Here is a 19,335-nt window from a genome sequence, read left to right as displayed (position 1 = left end):
ACAAAACAATTTCTCGAGTGAAGGGGTGAAAAGGTGAAAAATAGTGAAAGTGTGGCATTGTTTGCTGGCGCCTTATTGATTGCCCAAGTGCTATCTTCTCAATTTGAAATGATATCGAGGTAATTAACGCGCTTGACCGGCCGAACACGCAAGCATTCCCTCTGCCCAAATCGATACTCTGTCCTCAGCCCGAGTCGCTCTCCTTATCTCCTGGGACGTGTTGGGAGTCACAAATCGGGGGCGGGAGGCAATATCAATCACAATTAAGGAGTCCTCCACGCTTTGATAATGCGGCAGGTGGAAAATCTGCTGAATAATCTCAAGTTTCCACTCGAGAGAGTGACTGACCTTGTGGCGCGCAGACGGAAGATTGGGCAGGAGGAGTGACGCAAGGCGCGCTGATGGTCGAGTCGCCATCAGCCCAACTGGTCAGTCACTCTCGCGCTGTGCACGGGTCCGGACCCAAAACCACTGCTCTCACTGCCGGCCAGAAGCCGCTGGCGATGCTCTGTCGGTGCTAAAAAGTGTGTCGGATCGCTAACCATTCGCACTCGCCCTGTCCAGGTGCCACCTGAGGAGTCTCCGCCGACAGCTCGCGTCGCTCGTGTCAGCGCGGACGGAAGTTGCCATCGGACGCGGCAGGTGGGCATCGCCGGACGCTCGCCCCGTGACTCGCCTTCTAATCCTTCTCTGTCCGCACTTCCAGATCCGCCAGTTGGCTCACGATGGGCTCCATCAATTGCAAAAACTTCTCCTCCACGAAAACAGCTGACGAAGATATTGGTAATTCCCATTCAGTCTCACCGCGTAACTCTTGCCATGATTCATAGAATGGGGAAACCTTGAGCGCCTCCCCACCAGAGCCCCAAACTCGCTTTTTACAATAATTGCCATGCCCGCTCGTCGCTGGCCAGTATCTGTCTGTTCGCCAGGCTGGAAATCCGTTGATTTCGCGTAAGTGATTCTCCCCCAAATTGCCTCGTTAGTGCGGCGCCCAGAAGTGGGAGAGGACCATTTCCCACCCAGAGATTAGGTGCAAAATCACTGTAATTCACTCCTTCGCGTGGAGTTAAAGAGCGTCCTTAGAGATAAAGTGGAAAAAATGTTGGAGTGATTTTACAAGCGGTCCCTCGAGATTGTCGCTTCACGCGATGATGAGATCATTGAAAATACCCAAGAAATTGTTGTCCAGTAAAATTCCCAACGAGCCACTGATTGAATTTGAGATTTGGCATCTCAGGGGAATTTTAATAACTGTCCTTGGTTTGTTCATAAAGAGAAAAGAATGATTTGTCATAAAAGACAATGCGCAAATTGAGAGTGAATGCGAGACTCACGTTTTTAAATCACAGGGTTAACAATAAATGAACGGCATCGAATCGCTACGTTTCCCACATTTGATGTGTTTCGATGCCAATCTTACCTGATCTGGTCAATTTAGAGTATTTTGAGATATTCATTCAGAAGCTAGTAATAAAAACTCTCATTTTATTTTATAGTGTGTAGTATTTGTCAGAAGCATATTGCGTATTAAACTTGTCATTTCTTTGATACCAAGTTTGATACTGATTGATATATTTCATTCCTTCTTCGTCTATTGCCAAGAATTTTGCTTTAGAAGTCTTACGAAACTCTTATTGGCACTCAATTTTAGAAATCTATCTATAGATTCCTATTTAACTCAAAAAGATCTCTAAGAATATAAAAATATTTCCTCAATCCTGTCATATTTTTTGAAGAGTCCCTTCTGTCACTCAACTGTGCAATATCTTCTGACCACTTCGAGTACTTTTGCAGTGCTTGCGTTGGGAGCTGACGATGGGTGGTCATCGGATAAAAAAGTAGCGCGGAGAAAGAGAGTGATTAGCTTATTCCAGAACCGCGTGTGTGACCTTTTCACTCTTCCGCTCGACTCTGTGGCACACCGACAAAAGGGGAGAGACTGCTTAAGGAAAGCCTGAGAAGAGAAGCGATTCAAGACACGAAAGTGAGGCACAGAGATTAGATTGACCTCATTATGCCGAGCGTCCGACTATTCCTCCAATGCCAAGCAATTCACGGACAATATTACATTGGTCATGTTATCTTGGGGCCCCCGTGCAAATTCTGACACACACTCGCGCTCCTTTCCATAATGCATGATGGATTTCCCCCCTTTTGCATGCCATCGCACTTTAAGTATCAGCTTCGCCTCTGCAAGTTGTGCAATTTTTCCTCCACACCGCAACTTTGCCTCAATTTTATATTTGGATTTCCCTCCCAAATTGCCACTAATCTCGAATTTCACGAGATAAAAAAGAGAAGTAATGAGATCAAGCGAGACATTATGTTGTAAGCGCAAAAAACTAACAAACTGAGAGAGAGAGTCAATGTCACATCGCGAGGGCAATTAGGAGAGTGACGATCGTCAAAAGAATTTCTTCATTGCTGCCTTGAAAGTGGACCTTTTCAATCCAGCAATGATCTGCAAAAGTGTTGAATGAGTTCAGGGCAATAAATTAAATAACAGTCATAACAGCATAAGATCAGAAAGTTTGGCAAAGCCAATAAAGCTGAGAGGGAAACAATTGTCACATTACTTCTTATCAATTTCATGAATAGAATTCGAAAGCGATCGATAAATCCAGCAGATCAATCAATGAGCGCGTGAGAATTGAAGGTGTTCTTTTTTTAATTAATAGCACACGTTTCACATGAAGAGCATAGAACATAGTGCAATGCTAATGACAGGGTTGTGAAAAGCATCGGCAAGAAAAAGTGCGCGTCTATTTCCATACTTTTGTGGCTCAATCTAAATGGTAATTGCCATTGTTTTTAGACATGATGCAAGAAGTCATGTGCATTTCTATCACTCAACGACAAAACACGGAGAAACAGTCTTCTAAATGGCAATTTGGGAAACAAGTTGCCTAAGAATAGGTTAAATTGCAAACTCTTTGTTTCATTTCTAATTCAGTTGTATTTATAGGGCAAATCTGGTAGAAAATCATCTAATCACTTGTTAGATTACCTTTTTTTTATCACACTGTCTAGACTGAAAATGTTCGATTAATAGGCTTCAATTTATGATCCTCACATTCCATCTTCTTGCAGATTCTCCAGCGGAGCCTAAATCCAATCCCGCGAGTGTGTCATCCAGCATGGATCGCGATTTGGGTGTGGATTACGTGGAGGGCGTTGTGTGCTCCGAGGAGGACATCAAGGAGAATGAGATGAAGCAGTTTGACCTCACGGACGCTGGAAAAGTCCTCCTCGTGCGTCAGAACGGAAAGCTGTCAGCCTTGGGCACAAAGTGCACTCACTACGGTGCTCCTCTGGCCAGCGGAGCGCTCAGCAATGGGCGCTTGCGATGCCAGTGGCATGGAGCGTGCTTCAATCTCACCACCGGAGACATTGAGGACTTCCCCGGCCTAGATTCTCTGCCCTGCTATCAAGTCTCTGTGGAGGCGGGACAGGTAAAAGTGCGCGCCAAGCGCACCGAACTGGAGACTAACAAGAGAGTGAAGGAGATGGCAAAGAGGGATCCCAACAATGTCAAGACCTTCGTCATTGTCGGTGCTGGTCCATCGGGAGTCACGTGCGCGCAGACACTGCGCGAGGAGGGCTTCACGGGCAGGATTGTGGTGATCAGCAAGGAAACAGTCTTGCCGTACGATCGCATTAAAGTCAACAAGGCAATGGATTCAGAGCTTGAGAAGATCCTACTGAGGAAGCAGGAGTTCTACGATGACAACGACATCGAAGTGATGCTTGATGTTGAGGCCACAAAGCTGGACACCAAGGATCAGGCTGTCTCCTGCAGCAACGGTTACATCATCAAGTACGACAAAATCTACGTCGCCACCGGCTCCAAGGCCAGGAAGCACAACTGTCCGGGAGCAGATCTGCCCAATGTCGTCACAATTCGTGATTATGTAGACGCGCAGTACATCGTTGGCAACATTTCCAAGCAGAGCCACATAGTCGTGCTGGGCGTGAGTTTCATCGGCCTCGAGGCGGCTGCCTGGTGCGCCGGGAAGGTGGCCAGGGTGACTGTGGTGGGCAGAGGATCTGTGCCGCTGGAGCCAGTGTTTGGCCGTGAGGTTGGCGCACGAATAATGCAGATGTTCAGGGAAAAAGGTGTGCAATTTGCCATGAACAGTGGCATTGAGAGATGCCTGGAGGAGAATGGAAAGCTCTGCTCAGTTCAACTCACCGATGGCCAGATAATCCGGGCTGATCTGTGCATCATGGGCGTGGGGTCGACGCTCTACACGGACTTCATGAAGGGCTCAGGCGTGGAACTCAATCCTGATGGATCTGTGGACACGGATCTCTTCCTGGAGGCGAATGTCCAAAATGTCTATGTCGGCGGCGACATCGCCAATGCCCCAGTGTACTCAATCGGCCTGGATCGCGCCACAATTGGCCACTTTGGCCTGGCTCAGTATCACGGCAGGATTGCCGCGCTGAACATGTCCGGGAAGAGGACTCAGCTCAAGGCTGTTCCCTACTTCTGGACCGTTCTCTTCGGCAAATCCTTCCGCTACGCCGGACACGGCAGAGCTCATGAAATTCGCATCATCGGCAGCCTGCCTGACCTCAAATTCATCGCTTATCACTTCGACGAGTCCGGCAAAGTGATTGGCGTGTGCTCGTGCCAGCGAGATCCCGTGGTGTCTCAGTTCGCGGAACTCCAAGCGCAGGGTAAGACGTTGCGAAAGGAGGACCTGGAGGAGGATCCGCTCGCTTGGACAGCCACCGTCACGTGTCAGAAGAAGTAATCACTCATTCCTTTGTAAATACATTCACGTGGAATTTAAGAGCATCTACCAGGAATTGTTAATAAATTATTGCCAGTTTGTTCGTGAGTCACATTTCTTTCATTTCCTCTTATTTATTAACCAATAAAAAAGAAAAGAACATCTGCGGAGACAGTGAGCAATTTATGTTCTCTCCCCTCAATTCTCCAATTTCCTAATTCTAATGATCATTTCATCTCTTTATCGTCTAAGTTCATCTTTTTTTTTCTTTATAAAACTTCTCTTGATTAGTCTTGTCAAAAATTCTCGAACATTTGTGTGTAAATTCACCCATCCATGAATTTTGTTTTATCGTGAAAAAGAAATTAATTAGCAAAATCCCGTGTCTTCAAATTAAATGAATAATTATGATCCTAGCCTAGCGCCTACAACTAACTGGCCTTGCCTTTGCCTAGAACTTCAGTGACTTGGCAAACAGAGCCGCAACAGCCTGTCTTTTGTCACCCTTGAATTGTCGCAACTCCGCAATTATTTTGTCACGCGCGAATCCCATCTTCGACACTTCCTCTACGTCTTTCTCCGTGAACTGGTCAGTCGGCAGGACACTTGTGGCAGGATCTGAGCTAGTCGCCGGCGCCGCTGAAGTCGAAGATGTCGACGTAGACGCTAAAGAGTGCAAAACGGTTATTAGAAGCTGTTACAATATGATGTTTTGATTAGTTTTTGGTACGGATTACTCACGCAAATTCTGTCTACTCTTCTCGAGAGCCTCTTGGATGGCTCGATCTTCAGCTAACTTCGCCGACTCGGCCATGACTTTTGACTCATCCTCGTGCGCCCCAGAAAGTCTGGCGCAGTCCGGTAGATCGCTCTCTGACAGGAAGGCCGTCTCCGTGCCTGTGGTGCCGATCTTCAGCACGCCTCTCTGCAAGTCGATGTTGCACTGGTGCCTCTTCAGCATATCCAGGCCCAGCAGCATGTCCATGGGCTGCTCCTCCAGCACCGAGAAGCTAGTGATGAGGAAGTCCTTCTCGATCTGCAGCTGTACCATGTGAATGCGGCCGATGATCTTCTGCACGCCCACGCCCTTGGCGATTCCCGACCATCGCGTGTCCACGAGTCGCATGATATTGCACCGCTCGGCACAACCAGCACTCATGATGGTGGTCTGTGCGCCGGAGTCTATGAACGCCTTCACGGGCACGCCGTTCACGCGGCAATTGATGTACAGCATCACGACTGTACCGAAGGTCTCCGGATTGTACTCCATCGCCGCCTCCATGTTCGCCTCGATGTTTTTCTGGCGGATCTCCTCGGCGATAAGGCGCTGCGCCTCAGTGTCGAACGGATCCGCCTGAAGCATCTTATAGCGTTGCTGCACACGCTCAGCGCGAGCCTGCATTTGCTCCTGTAACACCTTTGCGAAGGCTTCCAGGCTTCCCGACGTCAGGGCGTCCGCGAGCCGAGGATTGTTCTGCTTCAGTAGCGCCAGCGTGTCGGGATTGTTCAGGAACATATCCCTGACCATCTTGGGGTCATCCTCAGGCGCCACCGTGAGCGGCCCACGCGCTGCTGACGTCGCTGCACCGCCCAAGGCACCAGTCAACGCACCGCTCAGAGCACCGCCGCCTGGCACTTGGATGGAGCTGAAGTCCAACTGCGGCGTGCCTGCGTGGGTGAAATGTCTGGTCAGTGGCCGAGATTAAAAATAGGTGGCCAATGCAGCGCGCAATTGGCACACAAAGGCATTTCGCCGCATCATCTCTCGCCCTAACCTCACAACTCTGACTCACCTCCGGAACCGCCGCCAGTCGCCAACTCATCCTGGCCAGCGCTCAGCAAATGCTGCAGCACCACTGCGTCGCCGTCCGCCACGCCATGGTCCTTCATTGACTTCTTATCGTCCAGCAGAGGACGACCATTGAAGGCTATAACGATCTCAGATGCTGGGAAGCCTGATTCCACCTCACAAAACGCTTTGAAGTTCTCCAGCTCCAGATCCTCGGAGACATCGAGGACGAAGATGTAATCCGTCAGTGTGGTCACTGTGATTTTCATCCTGGCGATGCACAGTACCCTCCTGGGTCTATTCTAGGGGAAACTGAGGGAAATCGAACGGAAATTCTGGGAAATAAATGCACCACTTTTGACAGCCGCACACTGAATTGCGGATACCAGTCGCGAGAGGCGCCGCGGTCGGAAAATATTCATCGACTCTTCATCGGAATAACGGGTCTGATTTGAAACCGCGTGCGCTGCGTGTTTTGCTGTGAAAATGGGTATTTTCGTGGAAATTCAGCGTGTTCCCGGGTGAGTTTTACAATTCTTTCTCGATTATTCACTAAAGTGTTTTGTATTTTCCAGCAGAGAAGCAAGGACAGATGAAGACAAGTTGAAGATTCGTACTCACAAATATGTCAAGAAGATTCTTTCCGAAGTTTGCGCTTTCGATATGACAAATTTTACAAAAATTATTCACCAAGATGCCTTGGGACCAGATCTGAAGAACGTCGTGCAGACTCTGGCCATCTCTGGAGACATCTCATCAGTCCAGGCTGATTCAGATATAAATATAATTATTTATACAGCCAATCGACACGGTCCGGAAGCTGAACAGCTTCAGATGAACGGCGACTCCGAGGCAGTCACAGCATCTAATCACTGGATCCTGCCCAGTGAGGATTTTATTGGGCTCTGGGAGAATCTCATCTTCGAGGAGGGCGTGAAGGAGAGCATAATGGACTACGCGCAGGCAGCGATGCTCTTCGCAAGAAGCCAGATCAGCATGAATGTGATTTCATGCAACCGCATCGTTCTGCTGCATGGACCGCCGGGAACTGGCAAGACCAGCCTCTGCCGCGCTGTGGCCCAGAAGATGTCCATCAGATTCCAGGAGCACTACAAATTCTTCCACTTGGTGGAGATCAACAGTCACAGTCTCTTCTCCAAGTGGTTCTCAGAGAGCGGGAAGCTGGTCCAGAAACTCTTCAGTCAGCTGCAGGATCTCGTTGAGTGCCCCAACTCGATGGTGTGCATCCTGATCGATGAAATCGAGTCTGTCGCTTTCTCTCGCAATGCCATTTCCAGTGAGTATTCGTGAAATCTCCCGTTGACTGCATATAATGCTATTATTTGCCGCCTTTTCTTTCGCAGGCAACGAACCAACGGACTCCATTCGAGCGGTGAATGCTATTCTAACACAATTGGATCAGATACGGAAGTACAGCAATGTGATAATATTGGCTACGTCCAATCTCACCACCAGCATCGATGTGGCTTTTCTTGATCGTGCGGACATCAAGCAGTTCATTGGGCCTCCTAGCAGTGCTGCCATCCTGCAGATCTACATCACAATGCTCCAGGAACTGCTCCGCGTCGGCCTCGTCCGGTTCCCCGCACATCATCCGGATCAGCAAGCTTACAATGTGCTCCTGACTAGTCCAACAACCTCTGTTTCTTGTTTCTATAACGTCCCTGTTGATCTCGCGTCGCTGTGCATTGAGAGCCGCGGCGCCAGCGGAAGGACTTTGCGGAAAATTCCCATGCTGGCCTATGCGAATTTCATTAAAGAGCGTGCAAACACCGATCTGATTGACTGCATCAAGGGCATGAGTCGCGCGATGCAGAAGCACATTTCCGACACCGCGAATGTTAATCACGCTAATCAGTGAAATGTTCAGTAATGTTATACACGATTAGCTAATGCATTCCTTCCCACCTCTAAACCAACGATGAATTAGTCAAAAAGCGAGACTTTCCGGTTGCATTCCTGTGAATTACAATAAAAGGTTTGCGTGAATGAAGAGCGACAGCTATTATCTTTCCCTTCAAGCATTGCCAATCGGCAAAAACGCCACTTGACGCGCGGTAATGGTGTAACTTGCGTAATATTTACCATCTCTAGAAAGGATTGACGAGAGTGTGGCATCTTTGGTAAAAATTTTCGCCTCTCACACCCAAAAAAGTGATCATTCTCACTTTTTCCGCTCTACTGAATCACATTTTTCCATCGTTAACGGAATCTTCACCTTCGTTTGTCTCTTTTTTTTGTATGTAATCTCTTCATCACCTCTTTAATGGAGAGTGTCTGCTTTTTAGGAAGTGCCTCTGCATTTTTCACACACGTGAGACTTATGGTAGGGCGGGGGGAATTTTGGAGCCAAAGTTTGATGATAATGAAGTGTAAAGCTCTATTGTTTGGATGGTGGTCAACGCATTGCAATTTTATAATAATAATAATATGCAGAGAAAATGGTCAAGGAAACATACAGTTTGTTATTCGCGGTCTCCGCAATTGCCCGGCCCTCCCCTATATGAAATACGAACGATTAAAACCTGATGGATAATCCCTCTCGATAAATCCTCTGCAGCTGATCGAATGCAGTGCATTTTCTTGTGGTCAAGAGGCGATTTTCAGGGCAATGCCAACTGGTGATGAATTACCATAAATTAGCGTTGATCTCTCACTTTTCTCATGCCCGTGGTGATCGATCTCACCTGGCGAGCGGAGACTCTTTCTCGTGCCTTGTTAAGATGATCTATTGGCATTGTATGGAAATGCGCCGCTTCATCGCGACAGAGATCCTCAATAAACTGTCACCCAGGAGTTGATCTTAATTGCAAAAGCCGCGGTGCTCTTTCTCTTCGCCACGATCGCGAATTGATGGCGACAGGAAATTTCACATTGTTATGGCGTGATTTCGTGAAATTGAAATATATAAATGTGCGCGACCCGGGAAAGGGGCCTCAAATTTATGAGTGGCCTGGCATTTTGGCGCACTAAAGACTCTCTGGAAAAATGCAATCTAGTGAAATACATTGTATTGCGGAACGTGATCCACATTGGCTATTTTGGCTGGTGTGTGACTGTTTATTTCCACCATCGCCGCGCCATCACCCACGATCGCCCGTGATCGCTCAATTTGAAAAATTGAATGGGACGGCGAGGGCACGGCGTGTCCAAGAGCGTTATGCAATCCATTTCTCAAAACACCATTTGCGCCCTCCTGAGATCACGATCACTTCGAGAGTGTCTGCAGAACGATTGTGAGGCGATATTTTCGATTGTAAGCCTTACGAGATGCTGAAAAGTATGATCATGAATCGGCCAATTGATTGGCTGCGAGAGTGTTGGAAAAGTTACGCTCATGGGGAAAAACTGGTGCAACGAGCCGCAAAGACTCTCACACATTTGTTTGCCCATAAAGAGTGAAAGCAGGCTCAACATTGAGCCTCCGTCTATCGTTACAAGGTGAACAGAAAGCCCGCGGTTTTGGTCTCTTTGCCTGCGCATTGATCCCCTCTTGGAGGCCGAAGAAATGGCCCAGCGCGAGAGAGAGGCTGTAAATTAGCCAATTGATGGATGCATTTGGCGGCCGTGGCGATTAGAGGATGTTCAGATTTCCGAGCAGAGTGTCGCCGCGGTTTCTCCGCAGAAAAAAGCGGTCGTAAAGTCCAAAAGGAGGGAAACAGGCTGTTGCACATAATCACTATCGCGTAGCCTAAATCAGAGTCAACAAATACTAAGTCGTATCGTAATGCTAGTGTGGAGTTTCGGTGCGTGCAGAAGTAATGATCGACTTTTATGATTCCCCAGCAGATCTCATATATTCCCATGAACTATGCGATTGCAAGACTTTTTGAGAACTAAAATTCAAATTTTATAGGAAATTTCAATTAACCAGATAATTTGTTAGGTCCTTTATAATAACTTTCTGGCGTTACCCAAATTCGGGAAGTTAAGGAATTTGCATACCCTAGATATTAATCATGATTTTCATCTACTTTCAATATAAATCCAATAATTAGATTTTCCGCAACTGTGGCTTCTGCACGATAGAGAGATTTTATCGATTTTCTCAACCGCAATTTGGCGATTTTCCATATCAAAGATCCGCTATGATTATGCAACACTCCAAATTCCGACTGAGATTTGCAATTTCAGCTCTTCCTGCCCACACATTCACTGAGACATTAAGTTCCAGTTGCTGGCTGCTGACTTATGCATCAACCAAAGGAGTGGCTATTAAGAGACCCCACAAAGTATGACCAGACACGCGATACACATTATTAATTTGATCCCACCATAGCCAATCGAGTTTATTGGTTTTGTCCGAAGTACCCAACATTTTGTCCATGCCTTTAGTTTCTTAAAAACGGCCACAACCACGCCGCCGTGGCAGTCCGAGTGGTGAGCCCCAGTCGTGAGCTTTTCAGACTCGAGCGTCTTGTGCAAACTGTGTATATTGTGCCTTTGTGTGTCCCCTGAGCGCCCTGTGAAGATGCATAGTGTGACCGTTGGATTTGTGGCACTTGCCGCCCTCCTGACCATCGCGCACTGCCTCCGGATCCATGTGGACGAAGTAAGTGGAGAGTGAGAGTGCGCGCGAGATGGAAAAAAGTGAAATGGAATCTGCATGCCATTAATTATGCATTATTTGCCAATGTTGCGCAACACGCTCTAATCCGTACAGCCGCAGTACTATGGCGACGTCTACCACGAGAGATCTGTGTACCACCAGCACAGCCTGGGCCTGAAGAAGAAGGAGAAGCAGGAGCAGGACTTCAGCAAGATCCCCGGAGTGCCCGGAGTGGACTATCCCGTGTACCACGAAGTGCCCGACACCAGTTTCCACTGCGGCCATGTTCCCGCCGTGCCTGGAATGTACGCTAACCCAGAGACGGGCTGCCAGGCGTATCACGTGTGCCACGACGGCCGGGAAGGACACCAGGGCGCGTCGTTCCTCTGCACCAACGGCACGCTGTTCAATCAGAAGCTCTTCGGCTGCGACTGGTGGTACAATGTGGACTGCCATCAGGCCCAGAACCTCTGGAGGTGAACTTCGACCTTTCCGCCCATTGAGTCGCACATTGAATGGCAATGATTTCTCTCTTGCAGATTGAACGCCGATCCCGAACTCAATCCATTTACGCCAAAAAAGAAATTGGAGGAAGTGCCAAAATACCAGCATCACTACGAACACTATTAATTTCACCTTCTTCTGCGTGTGGCCAAACACGATTTTCTGCAACTTTTCCCCTAATCACAGTCTGAAATGAGATTTTTCTTGCCTCCGCGCTCAAGCCATTCATTTCCATCAATTCCTCACAACCCAAAAATCCGCAACGCCTTTTTGCCCATTCCCTCGAGCCAATTCTACCTTCATCATCTAATTTAATGACGAAAAACAAATATTAAGTTAATTTAAAGACTCGAGCATTGTATAGCCGCATGAAAAACGAGAGTGTAATATATTTTAGAGTAATTTTTTCGGCACATTAAACGTGAATGAGAGAAATGCCCCAAGATTGTTGCTGCTTTTCTTTTTCATCAGCCAAACGACCTTCTCTGCGCCAGCTGGTGAATTATAATCCCATTTTCTCGGCCACACACATTCCCAACAATGATGGACTCTTTTTGTCCTGGAGGCACTTGAAAAATCGAATCACACACGAGAGTGACCTTTTGCCTGGGTGTCTTCGAGAGCTCCTCAGCAGCCCAGAATGGATTAGAAGCAGCACAGCAACGGACAAAGAGAGCTTCGCACACAAAGTCTGGAGGCTGAACCGCGGCTATTGATTGCGATCATCAATTACAAGCCCGTGGAATGAGAAATAATTTGATAATCGCACATCTTTGTTTGATATTTGACCTTTAGCCAGAGATCGCGGAAAGAATCCGCGCGCATCGCGAATAAAAGAGCCGTTCTCATGGGCGCAATTGTTGAACATCCCCACCGACGAAGTCAATGGCGTCAATGGTATGAAATGAAAGAAACACAGCTCGAAATAGCACTCAAGAGTTTCATTTAATTGGTCTTTTTGTCTTGTGTGTGGAAAAAGTTTTCATTTTGCCAAAGTGAAAATGAAATTTTTCCCTCGACAGGCAAACGTCATATAATAATAAAAAATATTAAAAAACTATTCTAGTAACAGTGAAAACGTCTCTTTCAATTGTGAGTGTGTGACCCAGATTCACGCTTGTTATTCATAATGTGCATAATACGATGGCTGCAGGAGAGAATTCCTTCCCATATAAATAATTAATTGTCTAAGCTAATTAATCCGACACATGAAAACATCTCTGTGTGCGCATCTTCGGTCTCATTACCCCCATGTGGTGAATTTCCTCTCCATCGCCGCCAGCCGCAGCCCAACAGATCATCAATCGGAGTTTCTTTTTCCCTCGGCGCTTCTGCACATCGAGTGGAAAGATTCTTGATAAGAAGAAGTGCTGAGCAAGCTGAATTTCTTTCCTCCTCCTCCCATATATCAGTTTCCGAACTTTTCCCAATTACTCTGCTGCATGCGAAAGAAGTTGAGTTACTTAAGGTCGCCTCTCGCAGCAGAGTTTATCAGAAGGAATGCATTTCGTCACACTGCACAGTTTTGAGTGGAAAATCACGATGCAATTGCATTCAGTCAGCGATTAAGTGTAGAAAATGAAATTTGCTCGTTGTTTTTCTTACAATTCTGACTACTTTCGTAATCACAGAAATATTCTCTCCTTTCATTCTCCAAATCTCGTTTCGTATATTCTTCCAGCCATAAAATCGTGACTTAAAGTTCTCTTTTTTTAGAAGAATTATCCATAATTAACTCTTCATCATGAAATCATTTTGCTTTGTTGATGAAGAAATTTGTACTCTAGCCTAATTATTCTAACGAGCTTTAGAATCTACTGCTTAACGAGTTTTCTAATGCCTTTAAACTAACACTAATTTCAACGATCATTACAAGAAATCGCTCAATCGGATAGAAGCTTATCAAAGATTGCCCTGAAATTTTTCCTCCTAATGTAAATACATTTTAGCTTAATTATATTATTATGACCTATGATAATATGCAATAAAATTGAGAAAATCTAGCAAATTGTACGGTTATTTTCGACACGAGCCTGTGAAAAGCCACGCGGAGTGAAAGAAATTTCTACTCTTGGGAAAAGTGACTTATAAAAAAAACGGTTTTGTCGTATAAAATTTAATTGATCTCCGCGAAGGTCGATTTGGGCAGTCTGGAGAATCATGTCATGTGAAGATGGGCGAATTTGATCGATCACACACGTGTGAAAAGCGCGGATGTTAAACGACGCGCGGAGGCTTTTATACGCCGTCAAGTGTACTAAAATTACGGTTGAATTTGAGTGCGTGTGACTGACCATTCAAATGAGCATTTCAGTGTCTGTCGCTGGAGCAACGCGGTGGAGCAACTTCTTGTCTGCACTAAAGTAAAATTAACAAATATGTCTATAATATGTGTTGCTGAAATTGGGACTTAATGAGTTGTACATTTTCTTTCTCATGTGCAAAAATGTGCCAAATGAATTCTTTTGTTGCTATTTCCCAGCATCCAACAATAAAGTGCACTGGTTTTTCTTCCAGCTTCTGAATTTTTTTGCGGATTTGCACGATATATCGAAACGCAATGATCATTACAAGATCAGATTGAGTTTTCATGTCATTGTTTGTGGCGCTTTTCACTGCATGGAAAATTATATCTGCGAGCGTTATGCACGTGGAGAAGGAAGTTTCGATGAGTAACCCTGTAATATGGCTTCTCTGGCCGTCCTCTTGCGGCGGCTGAAGAGAGTGAGAAACATGAGAAATCCCGCATGAAAATTAGAAAACTCCGGCGTGTAATTACATCCAATTGAATGAAATCGAAATTTTGCACTGACAACGCTGGAATCTTCCACACGGAGATCTCTGGTCACATCGCGATGGACGGTAAGTGCGCAAATTTTCCGCTATTTCCTTGGCTATTTCCCAACGGCGGGCGGAAAATCACAGCTGGAGACTGAGAGATGTGCTGCGAGCGATGGTGGTGGCATAGAAATTCTCCTTCATCGATTTACCACGGTGATTTGATGGTGAGTGGACTGGAGGGAAGACGCTCAAGTGGAGGGAGCCTTTCTCTTCTTCTTTCGCGCCAGCAGCGTCTCCCCTTTGGGCTGATTTTATAAATAGTCGACGGTTTGTGGATTTCTCACTAGACCGCCGCGGATTATGAACTAGACGAGACCACAGCAATCGCGGCTCTCAGAGTGATCTTTGGTGGTGATTTTGATCAGTGATCGTGAGTGTCTTTTTGTGCGCACCAGACAGAAAACGGAAGAGTGGAAATTGCTGCATAATGTGGATTTCTACCATTTTTATCGGTACGTACTCATCATTGTATCATTATGATATAACGACCGAGTGCTCTATGGCAAGATCTTCCGGATTGGATGACAAAGTGCAATTAATAGCCAATGATTGGGTGAGAGCCGCGTAGTAGCAATTTGATGTGCGCAGATTAAGTGAGATGCAGCGGAGTGTAGAAATTGCTCTTGTTGATTGATTAATGATGGCAACTCGATAATTGCCGTGCACGGCTGTGACATGTTCTTTTTTGGACTCCTCTGCTTTCTTTCCACAGTGACTCTGGCTCTGGGTTCATTGAATCCAGCAGCAGCAGCAGCCGAGGAAAAAATCAGCAGCGAGAAAAGCGCGGAGAAAGTGCAGGAGAAGCGGCAGATCTCGGGCCAGACCAAGGTTCCCACGCACCCAAAGCTCACGCAGGACTTCACGCCCTTGATCTATGGCAGCGCCGTGACCCCCGGACTCGGTCAGTATGCCATCCCTGAGGATCCTGCGCAGTACGCCGCTCGAAAGGTGAGATTCCGATCGCGCGGGTTCGTCGCCCGCGGGGCATTCAGGTCTTTTGTATTTCTGGAGTCGTGATTCATGGCACGACTTGGCGATGATTGCAATTGTGCAACCATTGAAGAAGTCACTCGCGGGGCTTCAATTTACCATTTTCCCAAGGCATCCCAGGTGCATCCGCGCAGTGTGAATGCGCGCGCCTCCCACCCTCATTTGTCCGATTATGTGATGAAGACACCTGTGCCGAGGAAGATCTCATGCATTATGCATCTCTCTGCGGTTCTTTGCAGTTGCCCAACACCGCCAACACCAATTACCTGAAGCTGGCGCAGACGCAAGGACAGCTCTCGCCGTCTCAGGCCCCGCAGCACTACCAGCAGCCCGTCTTCGTGCCCCAGGCGCCCCGCGTCAACACCATCTCGGACGCTGAGTACCTCCAGCTGATCCAGAACGCCCAAAAGTTCCAGGCAGCCGCACCGCCTCAAGCGCAGCACTTCGTCCCGTTCGTGCCCCAACACCAGGCTGCTTTGCTGGTCAACCCCGCTCAGCGCCAGTACGCCCAGCTGTACCCCAAACAGACCAGCCACCCTCTGGCCGATTCCTCCCTGGAGCGCGAGATTGAGAAGCTCGTGGCCGCGAACTCTCCTCAGCAAACCGCCTCCAGCCAGCGCCAATCTACCAAAGTGCCGAAGCAGCGCCAGTTCCTGCCCAAGAACCAGCACAACTTCGTCTTCATCCCCTACCAGGCACATGCTCTCCAGCAATTCGTCCCCGCCGTGCCACAAGCCACCCTGAAGCAGCAGCAAGCTGTGCAGCCCCTGCAGTTCCACCAGTTCCTGCCCCAGGCGCACTTCGTGCCGCTCGTGCCCCACCAAGCCCACCACCAGCAGGAGATCCCGCTGGCAAGTCCCCTTGTCCAATACCACAAGGCACCCCAAACTCCACAGGCACACAATACACAGTTCCCCACCACCAAGCCCGCCGAACTGAAGCAAGTCCCGCAGCAGCAGTCCAGCAAGGCTGAGGCGTCGCAGAAGGCACCGGCTCACTCCACAATCTATGTCTCACACTCTACCAGCACCCCACCTTTCGCTAGTCCCACCAAGCAGTCTCACTACACCGCTAAGCCCGCATCCCATTCGCAGGAGTCCTCCTCCCAGGCGCAGCACACCACTCAGTCCGCCGGACACATGTCCGTCAACGCCCTGGCCGCCTCGATCTTCAAGACCCCGCCGTCGCAGCAGCGCCCGCTCACGCAGGAGGAGTTCCAGTCGCTCGTGGACGCCGGCTATCCCGTCACGCCCATTCACGTGCCCGTGCCCGTGCCGATCTCCGCCAAGGACTACGACCAGTCGCACCAGCAGCACCAGCAACACCAGCAGCAGCCGCAGCAGCTGCAGCCGCAACAGCAGTTCAAGTACTCCCCGCAGACCGCAGGAAGCCAATACCAGCCCGCCATCCTCTCGCCCGCCACCTACTACGCGCCCCAGCCGCAGGGCTACTACCACCGCGAGCAGAGGGACACAGCGAAGGAGACGCAGCCCTAGGTCACCCCCACCCCATCTTTGAGAGTACATTCTCGTAGTATTACTTCTTTTTCGATGTAATTTGTATAATTTTACGATAATTTGTACTGCCCTGTTGTATATTTATTAATGATGTAAAAATACAGAAAGATTTCCATAAAAAATCCATCGTCTCGCCACGACGTCTGAGAAAGATCTCGCGGAAAGAAAAAGTGAAATTGATGGGCACTGATAAGGAGGGAAAAAACCAGACGCTGCTTTTTGCTCCGGCTCTGACGCTCGCCGAGCAGAGTGATAGTGCAAGCGATCGGCCTTTTGGAAAGGTGACCGGCTTGAAGAGGATCGGATTATCATGGACATATGCATAATTGAGAAATTAGAAATGCGAGCAAGATTTTATTTTAAATTTGGTGAATGCTAAAGATTTCCCGGGTTTTTGCATAATCAATTTTAATCATGGCTCTCGGGCTTCACGGAATATTAGCAGAGATCAGTCGAGCAGATAATCTTTTGAGAGATGTTTGCTGTTGGGAAAGATTTTCCGGACTTGTTTAGAAAGTCTCATCTAGAAGGCCGCTTTTTTTCAAAATTTGCAATCAAAAGGATCAAAAATTCACACTTTTTAATGTCTTGACATTTTCGTGAAATTTAGAAAATGTCACTGCATGAGAAAGATGTGACTATTAGCAAATGTTTTGGGTGATTTCTTATTTCTGTTTCTCATTGAAATTTTTATGGATCGAAATTTATTTTCTACCGTTCCACGAACTTTCATATTCCCAATAAAAATGGGTTTTTAAATACTTATTCTGCTCTTATTACTGCCAGTAAAGTGTATCAAGTGTAGCGAATTTGTAAGGTTTTAAGTTCATAGGTAAAACTGTACAATTTTCAACAAGATTTCTCGATAGGAAACTTTTGAAAAACGTCCAAAGATTTGGCAAAACTCCCAAAAAGTCTTAAAACATAGTGTCATTGTGTGAAATAGCTTTGAAATAATAATAAATTCAATATAATTATCGATTGATAAAAAGTGAAGGCAATTAATTCTACAATTCATCGTATTTTGCTAATATATTCACGCGGTATGTCAAGGTCTAAATGTCTTCTTCTCTCCACGCTAAGCTTCTTATTGTTTACCACTGTGCAAGATTTATTTTTGCCAAACTCTTGAGCAGACTTCCCGACTTTTTGTGCAGCCATTCAATCGACCCTGCGACCCTGAAGAATTTCGAAATGTTTACACCTCTTACTATCAAATATTTTCCAACCTCTTCTGCTGATGATCATAAGGTGCCCAAGAGAGAACCCGCAAAAACTCACGCAGTTCATCAAACTCCAAAAGTGAGTGGCATCCAATTAATAACAGACAATAAAAATAAATCCAAAGCGACAGCACTCAGCGAATCGTCACGACTCTGCATCTTGGCGGAGAGAGAAATTGTCTCATCGCGATAAAGGTGAACAAAAAAATGCACACACATCCAAAATTGACCTTCCGGGATTCCTCAGCTCGCTGATTTGCAACTGTAATGACCACGATCATCGCGAGAGAGATCTCCGGAAAGTGAAATTGAATCAATTTGCGAGCTGTGCTGCCTGAGCACTATTTACTCTCTCGCCAGGCCAATTTGCAGCCGCCATAGGTGATGCAATTGGCGCACGTGACAAGGTTGACACACACTTCCGGATCGATTACAATTCAATTGCCGCCTACGTGAAAGTTTGAAATAGATCACCTGATGAGATCTCGCAGACAATGCGAGTCCTCCAACTCGGCCGTTGAATTCGCGCACGCCGGAGTGTCCCTGACAGTGTGAGATCTCGCGGTCAACGAGATCTCCAACTGTTCCTTCCGCTAAGCGAGACACTTTTTTTTGCTCTACTCGCGGATAAACTGGCTTTTCCTCCACTTCCACATTCTGCCGATCATCCCAGGCACTGCATTCGCGCGCTGAGGCAATCGCGAGAACTCTCGGCGGCATAAAAGAACAATTCGCAGCATCGCGGAGCAACAGTTGTTTCTGCTAATCCCACGAAGTGACAGTGCAGTGATGAAAATGAACGCAATCATCGCCGTGTTGCTCCTGGTCGCCTCCACGAGCGGCCAGTTCCTCAATCAGGAGCCCATTCCACTGGCCTATTACCGCGACTCTGTGCCCGTTCACGAGGAGCCACCACTCGCGCACCCCGCGGTGGTGGAAAACTCCCTCAGGGAGCAGCAATACCCGCCGGAGCTCACCAACAACTTCTACAAGAACCCGCGCATCGCCGACGCTCTGGCCAAGGAATCCTGGTTCACGGACAAGGAGATGCCAGTGTACGAGCGAGAGGCCGACAAAATCCCGCGCGGCCAAATCGTGAAGATCCTGAAGAACGCCGGCCTGGCCAGAAGGCGACGATAAATTACAAAAGTGTGTGTTA

The 19,335-nt window shown here is 47.5% G+C and overlaps 6 protein-coding genes across 11 annotated transcripts; 5 read left to right on the top strand and 1 right to left on the bottom strand.

Moving 5' to 3' along the window:
* The first annotated feature begins 10 nt into the window (after window positions 1-10).
* LOC132265180 (apoptosis-inducing factor 3) lies at window positions 11-4,850 on the top strand. 5 transcript variants are annotated; one of them, XM_059765751.1, is made up of 4 exons: window positions 15-119; window positions 565-642; window positions 707-783; window positions 3,094-4,850. In XM_059765751.1, the coding sequence occupies exons 1-4, from the start codon at window positions 109-111 to the stop codon at window positions 4,761-4,763; spliced, it is 1,836 nt and encodes a 611-aa protein (XP_059621734.1). In that variant the 5' UTR covers window positions 15-108; the 3' UTR covers window positions 4,764-4,850. The 5 variants fall into 5 exon arrangements, with proteins under 5 accessions (XP_059621744.1, XP_059621734.1, XP_059621759.1 ...); XM_059765761.1 differs by lacking the exons at window positions 565-642; window positions 707-783 and having other exon boundaries at window positions 11-119; XM_059765776.1 differs by lacking the exons at window positions 15-119; window positions 565-642; window positions 707-783 and adding an exon at window positions 913-954.
* On the bottom strand, window positions 4,840-6,920 carry LOC132265243 (protein DDI1 homolog 2). Its single transcript, XM_059765824.1, has 3 exons — window positions 6,536-6,920; window positions 5,484-6,410; window positions 4,840-5,408 (listed from the first exon to the last, which is right to left on the bottom strand). Exons 1-3 carry the CDS (start codon window positions 6,798-6,800, stop codon window positions 5,194-5,196), a joined length of 1,407 nt encoding a protein of 468 aa, XP_059621807.1. The 5' UTR covers window positions 6,801-6,920; the 3' UTR covers window positions 4,840-5,193.
* A 1-nt stretch (window position 6,921) lies between these two features.
* LOC132265254 (pachytene checkpoint protein 2 homolog) lies at window positions 6,922-8,994 on the top strand. 2 transcript variants are annotated; one of them, XM_059765843.1, is made up of 3 exons: window positions 6,922-7,052; window positions 7,110-7,828; window positions 7,896-8,994. In XM_059765843.1, exons 1-3 carry the CDS (start codon window positions 7,018-7,020, stop codon window positions 8,411-8,413), a joined length of 1,272 nt encoding a protein of 423 aa, XP_059621826.1. In that variant the 5' UTR covers window positions 6,922-7,017; the 3' UTR covers window positions 8,414-8,994. The 2 variants fall into 2 exon arrangements, with proteins under 2 accessions (XP_059621826.1, XP_059621818.1); XM_059765835.1 differs by having other exon boundaries at window positions 7,107-7,828.
* A 2,029-nt stretch (window positions 8,995-11,023) lies between these two features.
* LOC132257939 (uncharacterized) lies at window positions 11,024-12,041 on the top strand. Its single transcript, XM_059755011.1, has 3 exons — window positions 11,024-11,104; window positions 11,216-11,577; window positions 11,641-12,041. Exons 1-3 carry the CDS (start codon window positions 11,024-11,026, stop codon window positions 11,729-11,731), a joined length of 534 nt encoding a protein of 177 aa, XP_059610994.1. The 3' UTR covers window positions 11,732-12,041.
* A 2,419-nt stretch (window positions 12,042-14,460) lies between these two features.
* On the top strand, window positions 14,461-16,932 carry LOC132257929 (ataxin-2 homolog). The gene is made up of 3 exons (XM_059755000.1): window positions 14,461-14,467; window positions 15,159-15,394; window positions 15,676-16,932. The coding sequence occupies exons 1-3, from the start codon at window positions 14,461-14,463 to the stop codon at window positions 16,930-16,932; spliced, it is 1,500 nt and encodes a 499-aa protein (XP_059610983.1).
* A 2,039-nt stretch (window positions 16,933-18,971) lies between these two features.
* LOC132257923 (uncharacterized) lies at window positions 18,972-19,316 on the top strand. Its single transcript, XM_059754988.1, has one exon. The coding sequence runs from the start codon at window positions 18,972-18,974 to the stop codon at window positions 19,314-19,316; it is 345 nt and encodes a 114-aa protein (XP_059610971.1).
* The last annotated feature ends 19 nt before the right edge of the window (window positions 19,317-19,335 follow it).

Source organism: Phlebotomus argentipes, unplaced genomic scaffold, assembly GCF_947086385.1.
Source record: "Phlebotomus argentipes unplaced genomic scaffold, Phlebotomus argentipes genome assembly contig_6, whole genome shotgun sequence".
In the NCBI taxonomy this organism is placed as follows: Eukaryota; Metazoa; Arthropoda; class Insecta; order Diptera; family Psychodidae; genus Phlebotomus; species Phlebotomus argentipes.
The sequence above is the reverse complement of the archived record's forward strand: the minus strand, read 5'-3'. Positions and strand labels throughout refer to the sequence as shown.